Source organism: Carassius auratus, chromosome 27 (genome assembly GCF_003368295.1).
Source record: "Carassius auratus strain Wakin chromosome 27, ASM336829v1, whole genome shotgun sequence".
In the NCBI taxonomy this organism is placed as follows: Eukaryota; Metazoa; Chordata; class Actinopteri; order Cypriniformes; family Cyprinidae; genus Carassius; species Carassius auratus.
Window position 1 is genome coordinate 9388903 of NC_039269.1, and position 10790 is coordinate 9399692.

Consider the following 10790-nt stretch of genomic DNA (forward strand, 5'->3'; position numbering starts at 1 on the left):
CCTTAGACCCGCCCTGAGTGACTCATCAGTCCGCCATTGTCCCACCGCCGGAGCAAATGTTGACAAGAATGACCCCTACGTGATTGAGGTGTCCTATTGTTGGATGTAATAATGAACATAGCAGTATTTACTCCCGACATATGAACTGCTGCAGACGAAATGGATTAAATTTTTTTTAAGAGAATGTGCCCCCGATCTACATAAATGGGTCTATGTATGCATGAATAATTTGTGATCCAGTTCCACATCCAGAAGAAGTGAGTCTACAACACACTGGAGGGGAAGGTTATCTGGGAATTCTGACTTAAATTTTGGCCTGTTTTTATAAGTGATCATATGGCTTCAGATTACTTGGAATTTAGCACACAAGTATTAAGGGCCACTTTATGATTCTTTTATAATGCTTTTGGCGTCTTTTTGAAGAAAAAAGCCTGGAAGGGTTTGGAACAACCTTGAATAAATCATAACAGACCCAACCACTTTGCATTTAGTAAACAACAACTAGTTAATGATGGACAAATCAAGTCCAGTTCTGCTTCTTTTTTTAACTGCTTGAGGATCCGTTTCACAGTAAGGAAGAAAAGTTGATTGCAATTGACATTTCATGCTGGCCTTAACATACAATTTGTTCACTGGCATTATACTTGACTATTATAAGCATATGCCAAGAATATCTTGAAAATTCTATAGAATGTAATATATTATCTGCTGTGAAAACCTTGATAATTGAGATAATTGAAACATTAAGATAACAATTTCATAAAGGAACAGAGTTATGTTTCCTTACAGTAACATTTAAACACACAAAGGGCAGAGTTGAACTTTTGAAAGGCTTTTGTGAGTCGTGGTGACTTGCTGCCTCAGGCTTTTCTCTTTCTGACCCCTCACTTCCTCCCTGTGTTTGTCGTGAACTTCGAGAGCCACTTCCTGCCTCTGTCCTCCATCTAGCTGGGATGAAACGTGGGGGAAAAACCTTTCCATAACCAGGCAGCTCTATATGAGCAAGTTCAGGAAAAACTGTGAGCTTAACAAAAATGTGTGTGTGTTTGTGTTTTTTTGCTTCTGGCTCTGAACTGTTGGAGACTGGCAGAGAAAGGGTTTCCATTGACGCAGCAGCTTTTCATAAAGGTTAAGGGGAATGGTTTTAAAAGTTTTCTGAATCCTCTGTACACATAAAGACTGTCGCCAGCAGTTAAGTTAATTCTGGAATTAAGTGTTTAATAGGAATGAATAATGATGGTCAAGTAGTCATGCAACAACAAAGTGGCTGTTTTTTTTTATTCATTTATTTAATTATATTTATTAAAAATGTAAAAAAAAAAGTTTAATTATTAATTATTTGTTAATTATTTTTTAAATGATAAACATTTCTTCTTTCTTTATGTATTTCTATGATGTCATTTATTGTTATTTAATTTATGATAAACTAGTTAATTAATTAGTAAATATTTAATTATTATGATTTTTATTTGTAATGTTTTATTTTTAAGCAAGATCAGCAGGAACTGTACTGCACCTTTAAGACACATATTTCCTGCTGAAAATGAACACACACACACACACACACACACACACTCACCAAGACATACTGAAAGGAAATGAGCCGGGAAGAGCAGGAATCTACATCGCCTGTAGTTTGACTCACACTGAAGCATTATGGGATGCCAGGAATTTCCTTGGCCTTCTAATCTTAGACATCTGCAGTCGTACTTCAGCGTCAGAAACAGAGCTGAATTGTCAGTCTGCAGATGTTGTCATCCTGATGCTGTTAATTTCTGTTTGTGTGCATCACGACTGCTTTGTTTTTGTAGGAAAGTGCTGTGCAGTGACTAATTTTTTTTCAGGCCTGTACCTGGGTGTTTACTCGTGTGTGTGTGTGTAATTGTGCTGGCTTGCTCCCCAGTGATTGCAGTCTGTATATGTGTGTGACTCAATTCATGCATGCCTGTACCTGTCTGTTTGTGTGTGTTTGAGGCTATGGTGCTATTCTGAAGATCTTCACTGAATCAGATTAAGCTTGAGTTATAATGGGATTAGTCTGAAAACAGTGTGCCTCTCTCTTCAGACCATGCACTGATACTGAATCAACTTTAAAAGCACATTAAGTTATTAAGAAATGAATATAGAACTTAAAAAAAAATGTTTTACCCACCTCACATGACCAACTGAATAATCACCTTTTCTCATTAGCTTCCAAAACTGTGCATTCAATCACGATCTCTGTCCTTCTATCTTTAGACTGTGTACCGGCGGAGCTGGCGGATCCATTCTACAGAGACCAGTATGATCAGGAGCATGTGAAGCCACCTGTTGTGTCTCTACTGCTTTCTGCGGAGTTGTATTGCCGTGCTGGGAGTCTGATCCTCAGGAGCGACGCGGCTAAACCTCTGCTGGGGCACAACGCTGTCATCCAGGCCCTCGCTCAGAAAGGTCTTTACGTCACTGACCAGGAGAGACTCGTGACTGAGAGAGACCTCTGCAAGACCCCCATACAGATGGCAAGTTATCTGACACTACATTCATTTTTTTTCTGTTAACATACTGTTTTCCAAAGACCTTTGCAATGCCTTCATAGTAATATAGTATGTGCATAAAATGTAATTTGTGGTAAAAATATTATTGTAATTTTTACAATTGTAATGTGATTTAAAAAATGTAATAAAAAAAAAGTTTTGCAGTGCTTGTTTGTAGGGTTGCACAATCTGGACAAAAATGTTAAGTCATATATCAATAATTATAATAATACACTCTACAAATGCTGGGTTGTTTCAAAACAACTTCAAATATGGACTAACCCAACTTTTGGGTTACATATTTAATGTACACATATAACCAAACTGTTGGGTTAGTCCGTATTTGACCCAAAGCTGGGTTTAAATAAATGTAAAAAAATAAATAAAAATAAATATTAAGTTAAATAAAAAATATTAATAGTGTAATATTTTACTGTAATTATTTTCAAACATTTAACCATCAAACTTTTATGAAAAAATGTATTACTCCAGGTTGCTCACTTAAAGTTAATCTTAAAAACAACACTTATTTAATAAGATTGTTAAATGTAATATTTAGCAAATCTCAAAATGAATATAAAATTTTTCACACTGTGCATTATAATGCTGTGATTTCTAAATTCACTTATTTTTATTGTTTTTAACTATCATTTTTGTTGTGATGCCTAAATTTACTTGTAGTTTTTAAAATGATCGATTTAAATTTTTTGCTTTTTATTTTTATGTTAATTATATATAATATAATATTAATTATTTCTACAAAATATTTGTAATTGGCCATAATAATCGTCTTATTGTTATTGACCAGAATTTTAATATCAGTGTATGCTTACTACTGACTGAAGCTTTCATGAGATTTTCTAGAACAAGCAAGAAAAATATGGGAATATTTTTTGGTGTAGCTATAATTTTGAGGGTTTGCCTGCTGTTGCTGTCATCATTTAAAGGGATAGTTCACCCAAAAATTCTATCATTAATTACTCACCTTCTTACATACATATTAAGATATTTTTTATGAAATCTGATTGATAGACAGCAATGTAATTACTGGGTTCAAGGCCAAGAAAGACTAGGATTTCATTAAAAAATATCTTAATTTGTGTTCCGGAGATGAATGAAGGTCTTATGGGTTACAATAACATGAGGGTAAGTAATTAAAGACAGGCTTTTCATTTTTGGGTGAACCGGGTGTTGTGGGGTGTAAAGTGTATGATGGATGACTGAGCCATATTAGGGACTGCTGAGGTCTGCATTGCAGTACTACCTTTCTTTCTCTCTCTCTCTCTCTCTCTTTCTCTCTGTCTCTGCAGTAACACTCAAGTGTCCTTTCAGTGTTGAATTTAGGTGCTTTTACCCTCCGAGACCACAGAGCTCATTCAGACCTTCTGATTTAACACAGACGCACCACCCAAATCAATACACGAACACACACATCCACAGCTCTCATTGTTGCAGACTCACCCTCTGTATAGTAAGCTCCAAAATAAAAACACATCACCACATGCTTTCTGATTTGTCTTTGCATCAACCACAGTGTGTGCGTTTATGATTTGCAGGGTTATTCGGAAAAGATGAGCACATGTGACATGAGGTTTAGAAAAATCAATGTTACCTTCTTTGGTCTCACAGTCTGCAAAACTCAAACCCGTGCACCCACTGTGTTCAAAAACACAGTTTAGTCTGCTGTCTCTGTACGAGTGCACATTTATATGTGCACATGGGTGGGTGTGTCCGTTGGCATGGCGATTAGCACTGCGGCAGTGTGTCGAGGTGTGTGTGTGACTCAGTTGGAGAGGAGGGGTCTGCACTGCTGTGAAACTGCATTGATGAAAATCATTTTAATCAGCATATTTTTTGGAGAAATGTGTAGACTGCACATATGCTCTCACTCAGCAGGTGAAACTCAGAAGGTAATGGCTTAAACTGTATGTATACAGTGAGGGTCTGAAGTAATGAAAATGCTTCTAGTTTGCATTCTTTTCTAATTTAATTAAACATTGTGCAATGTAAATGATATAACAAGAAATTAAATTAACATTGCAGAATCTCTTAGTATTTTGTTTGTCCCTCGTTTGCTTTAATAACAGCAGAATTCAAGCTGCACGAACTCCTCGTGTGAAACCTGATGATTATGAACTTTGAGATTTGAGATCTTTAATGGAGGAACATCTGATTGTTTGTGAAAAGGATTAACATTATCAGTGTCATACATTTCATTATTTGATATTTCACCTAAAAAATAGTGCAGAATATTAATATATTTTCTTAATTTTACATCATGCTCTAATATTTTTTTTAAATACTATATATATATATATATATATATATATATATATATATATATATATATATATATATATATATATATATATATATATATATATATATATATATATATATATATATATATATATATATATATATATATATATACAGTGTATATATTTATATATAATTTCCGGTGTAAAGATTACAAATTTCCAGATTTTCAAAGTTACTTTTTGACCCCTTTGTATAAATACACAGTGACTTATTGTGACACAGTGACACAGTGATTATATAAAAATGATAAATGCATACAACAAAATAAAGCTAAAAACAATTCAAAATATTAAAGAACAAAGGTAAAAGAGTATAATAAGGATTCTAACATAACACTAAGCCAAACATATATATATATTTAATATGATTATTGTTATAATTATTATTATTAATTAAATATTAAAGCATCATATGCTTGCCATTGCCACTTTATTATTTTGTAACTGACTTAATTATCCAAAATGACCAAATATTTTTGAGGCCACTGTATAAGGTATATCTAATAAACTTTTATCTAATTAGTAATTTTGTTATTCTGTTTTATCTTCTTTCCTCATGCCGTTTGATCAGAATACTTCAGACAACTGTTCGCCCTAATTTCAGTTTATTCACCAATTGCACCATCCAGCCTTGAAATGGGTTACAAATTGAATTTGTAATGATTGCCCTCTATAAATGCTATAAACCTATCTGTTCTAAATAATATCTCATGGAAACTGCTGAACCTGTCAGAATTTGTGTTTAGTTTACATATGTGTACAGTTGTTGTGATTTTACTGTACTGTATGTGAGGCTTTAAGTCAAGAGCAAGTGAACAGGATGAAAACTCCTTATACAGTAGTTCCTACAAGTACTCTGTTTTTCATTTTTCTCTCATGCTTTTCGTCTTTTTTGGCCAGCAGTGCTCCACCCTTCAGTCACTCTGTTAGAAGGATGGAAGACAAACACAACGGGTCTTTATGCAAAGAGAGAAAGAGAGAAGAAAAGCATGTTTGCATAGTGAAGCATGAACCCTCTGAAAATGTCATTGAATACATCAACACATTTTGTTGTAAAAGATACCTGAGCCCTCAGAAACAGTTCCAGACCTGCCACTCTAAGCCTTCATTGGGTAAAAGCACTTCCTGTTGATGCATGATGTACTGGGCCAGTTTTCAGAGCCCATTTATAAAATAAAAAAAATGTTGTTTGTTTTCCCCCCCAAGATTACTGGAGTATGTTTTACAATAAAGAAGCTTGGTATTTCTGCATAATTCATTTTAAAACAATTTGTGAAATTAGTGAAAATCCTACACCAATTATTTCTCTGTGTACAATGCTCAGATTTTTTTTAAACAGCTGAAAGTATGTACAGTATGAAAGTGTATATACAGTATGATAAATGTGAAAATCTCTTTGATAATGTACTAATGTGTAAATTCAGCGTTTGATTCATTGAAGCCATCTGGTGCTTCTTTCTAAAAAAAAAATTTGTAGTGATTTGAAAGTCTCTGTGGTTTGATAAACAGCCTGCAATGCAGATACAAACTCATCCGATAGATTGAACCCGACAGGGCCTTACAGTCCTCTGCTAGCTCTAAACAGCACTGTTTGAGGTGAACTCCAGACTCTGGATGTTTGTACTTGTATCTACAATGAAAGAAATTTGTGTAAATATGGATTTTATCCCTAAAATGAATTTCTATGCATTTGCTTGTTTTCATAGTATGATATGAACAAGACGTAAATGCACTAATGTAATGAAGCATTTCAGTTTACTTACTTCTATCTAATTAATAGATAGCACTATTAAACATAAAAAGTAAATGGTATATGGAAAAAGTATTATCGCGTTTGCCTTTCTATTATTAGTCAAATTTTCTTATAGATTTTCAGCATTCAGCAAATACACATCAATATCATTTAAACAAATCTTTGAACATTCAATAAATATTTGATTCCACAAACTGCATAAACTTTGGTGAATCCAGTTTTTAGATCTTCTGAACTGCATTTGTAGCTTGCATAAAAGCATGTGCTCTGTGTGATGTACTGTCCATGCGTCGGGGTGCAGAAATTTTAGTAAGTACATTTTATTTACAACAACATACGATTACAAAATCAAGACTTTTTTTTTTTTTTTTTTTACAGTATTTTACAGATTTAATAAGTTGAGTTATTTTGATATATTTATAATATTATTTGCTTTTTATTGCAGCAATTGTTATGCATGTGCTGTTTACATTCTTTAAGTTTAATAGTGTAATATCGTATATATAACGTAAGATTAGATATCCGCATCAGCGATCAAAAAATCCATATTGTTCATCCACTAGTTGATTATATCCTGTATGGGGATGGATCTTAACCAGTATACATTTTTATAAATCTTAGAATAAGAAACAATGGGATTTTGCATAGTGAAACATTGTTTACGTAGTATTGGTATTAGAACACTAACGTTTTGGAAACATTTGGATTCGGACATTAGTCAAAAATAATGGTTTAGTGATGTTGCCAATTATGAGCCCAGTAACAGCCTACAAAATCATATCTAACAAATCTGCATGTGGATGTACTGTGCACAAAATTTTCCAGAGTTTGCAAATGAGTATTTTTATTGCAATTGAGATAATTCTGTTGTGGAGCCCAACACAAGCTGCATGGCTGTGTTGCTTGCCATTTGAATTCTGAATGTTTGGGTGGAATCCAGAGAAAGATTTTTGGATTCTTACAATAAATGCTTGGTAAGCTTCTTGGACTTAAGATATCACCACGACAGATTAAAGAGTAAAAACTTAAAGCGCTCGGCATCTGTTAGTGTTCATAAGAAGAGCTTTAATTTTGCATACTGAATTAGTTATTTTGTCTTTTAAGCTAAATACGAGCGTATATATTATAGGCACATCTTTGTTTCTGCTGAAATTGATTTATATGTATGTTTGGATTTGATTGTTAATCTTAATATTTTCTTCGTTATTTAGGAAAGCTGAGAAGCCAAGACTTGCTGATCTTCATGGATTAAACTGTTATTTGTCCATTTTAGTGGCTTAAAGATTGTTTAATTAACCAACATGTCCTTTTTAAAAATTTAGTCAGAATGTTAAAGCTGGTTAAAGAGATTTTAGGCCAGTCACAGCCTATGGATTTACAGGTTTAGGCATTTGCTTGATGTTGCCTCAAAGTTAAATATGCAACACATAATAGAAATAACATTATTAAACATGGGATGGCACAGTTACATGGGACTAAGCAAGTTTATAATACATGAGTTATGTTTTTCCACTGCTTTACCAGCCATAGATATGGTTGCTATAGTAACCAATTATTTTATAATGGTACTGTAAATGGGGTTAAGAAGGGTAAAATATGGAGTTCTGGTCAGGCATTCCTCTTGGACATCACTTCCACGGGTGCATCTCAAAGACCAGAAGTTGTTGCTCCATGTCTGCTTTTACATTCATAGCCCCTAAGATAACTGTATTGCATTTAAACAAGTATTAGCAGATTGTATTTATTCTCATGCTTTTATTGGTATTTTGTTCCAAGACAAATTTTTGTTAGAGAATATGTTGGAAGATATCTTATGAAAATATATTGCTTAAATACGAACAAACATCATATTCAAAGAATCTCCTTCAGATTAAGATGTTTTTGAGTGGGCTTTTTTTCTCTTCACTTTTTGGTGTAATTCTAAGGAAATTTAGGCGATTTAATTTAAGAGGATTTAATTCTTTAGTATTAGGGCTCTTTAAGGCTCTTATGCAGCCCCACCAAAACCTTTGACATGTTTCCGATTGATTGTTGATGCAATCTGTATTCAGGTCCAAATACATTTTTATCCATATTGTATCTACATTACCATCATGACTGTTAAAACAGTCGTATTATACAGAATTCTTTGTTAATGGTTGTTAACAGGCTGTTACCTGCAAAAAAACACGTGTTGTGTTTTTTCCAATATAATTAATGTAATTATAATTATAATTTGTTTATTGTTTTTGCTCTTAGGGCATGAAGAAAAAATTAAACATTTGCAACTGAAAAGATGCTGTATTAGTCATAATACAGTAATAACAAAATATATTACAACAATCATTGGAAATGCTATTGAGAAATACTCTTTGTGTCACTGTCTTGTAGTTTAGATTCAAAGGATAGCAACATTGCAATACTTTTTTTTGGCATCCATTCCTCCTCACTACCATTACCATCATCCTTCGTTGACTCAGATGTTATTTTCTGTCACTATCCTCTAACCATTTCTGTGTTGCTCCACTCTTGAGCTCTATTTTCAAGTGCAACAGTCACAGTAATGGTAGTGATGTATGATGTTCAATTAATTGGACAAATGTATGATCAGAATTTCCTCCCAGTCTAAAAATCAGTACTTGGATAATGTAGCAATGATATGACGTGATGTTACAAAAAAAAAAAGAAAGAAAAAAGCTTACCTGCAAGAACTGTCTGCAATCTTAGGTTGGAGAAAAAATCCACATACAACATACAGCTTTCTGACCCTCCATTGACAGAAAGGGTACTACAATGATCAAGGTCCACAAAGGTATGTTACTAAGAATATCGACAAAATATGTTCATGTGACATCAGTGGTTCAACCATAATTCTATGGTGCTACTAGAATACTTTTTGTGCACAAAAACTAAAATTACAACTTTATTCAACAATTCTGTCATTTTGCACCACTTTGGAGAGTGCCAGGATGCGTGTTTTACTGGAGCAGCACCATGTACATACCTTGTTTACATACAGATCAAAGATCGCACATGCTTTGTGATGTTCTCCGAAATAGAGCTAGGGTGACATGGAGTTGAAGGATGGTTGAATAAAGCATTCTCGCAGCTTTATCAAATTATGGTTAAACCACTGATGTCACATGGACATATTTTGTCGATGTCCATGGTTCCTTTCTGTACCTTTAACATGGTAGGACTCTAGCTGTCTATACAGGGTCAGAAAGCTCTCGGATTTCATAGAAAATATCTAAATTTTTGTTCTGACGATAAACAAAGCTTTAATGAGGTTAGAAGGACATGAGGGTGAGTGATAGAATTTGTATTTTTGGGAATCCCTTTAAAGCAGGTGTTGCCTCACAAACAAACCTTTTTAGGTAATTCAAATATTAACATATATTAAGAAATTTGCTGTGAAATGTGGGAAAGCGTTTCTTTGTTTGCTAACTTTATATATTTGATCTAAAGGCTTTTTTTTAAGGGATTCACCCTTAATATGTCCAACTAAGACTTCATGTTCAACTAGGAAATACAACAACACAGAAAAGAAAAATGCACTTTTCTTACAGTCAAGCCATTTTATTGGTTCCATTATGTACAATCACTCATCAGTCTCTGATCCACACAATTTCAATAGCACCCTCTAGAGGTGAGATACTGACTATGCAGACAGGAAGAGGTCATATTTCTTAAAGCAGTAGTTGAAGAAATGCATGTGTTGCATCCACAGATAGACACATCGTTTTTTTGACCTTCTGCTAAGATATGTAATGCATGAAAGATCATAAATAATACTTTTCTCAGTCTAACTTCACATAAAACTGCACAATATGATTTTAATATGTTCTTTGCGCTCCTTGTAAACTGTCTCTTTTATAAACAGTTAATTTGTGTTGAGAATTTCTTTTCTTTTTTTCTCTTGTCATTTTAGAGTTCTCACCTGGCAATGATTGACACTTTAATGATGGCGTACACAGCTGAAATGGTCAGCGTGGAGAGAGTGATGGCCTGCATACAGAAATTTACTCCTTTCCTTCCTGAGGAAGACTTCCCATATGATGCTGAAGAGGCTGTGACAACATGGATCAACAAGGTGAGAACCCTACAACTCACATTACAATATGTAAACATATTGCCTGCTTGTAACTTTTAGTGAATATCAGAATGTGTACTTTTTTTCTCAACTGATTTCAGATTACCCGGAATGTCTTACAACTTGTACAA

The 10790-nt window shown here is 33.8% G+C and overlaps 1 protein-coding gene across 3 annotated transcripts in view; it reads left to right on the plus strand.

Annotated features, from left to right (window-relative positions):
• Nucleotides 1–10790, plus strand: part of LOC113045374 (calmodulin-regulated spectrin-associated protein 2-like) — a 38992-nt gene that overhangs the window by 4324 nt on the left and 23878 nt on the right. For all 3 annotated transcript variants that reach the window (XM_026205725.1, XM_026205726.1, XM_026205727.1), the window contains exons 2-3: nucleotides 2239–2498; nucleotides 10498–10659. In XM_026205725.1, coding sequence (XP_026061510.1) covers nucleotides 2239–2498; nucleotides 10498–10659 — 422 coding nt within the window. The remainder of the gene's footprint in view (nucleotides 1–2238; nucleotides 2499–10497; nucleotides 10660–10790) is intronic.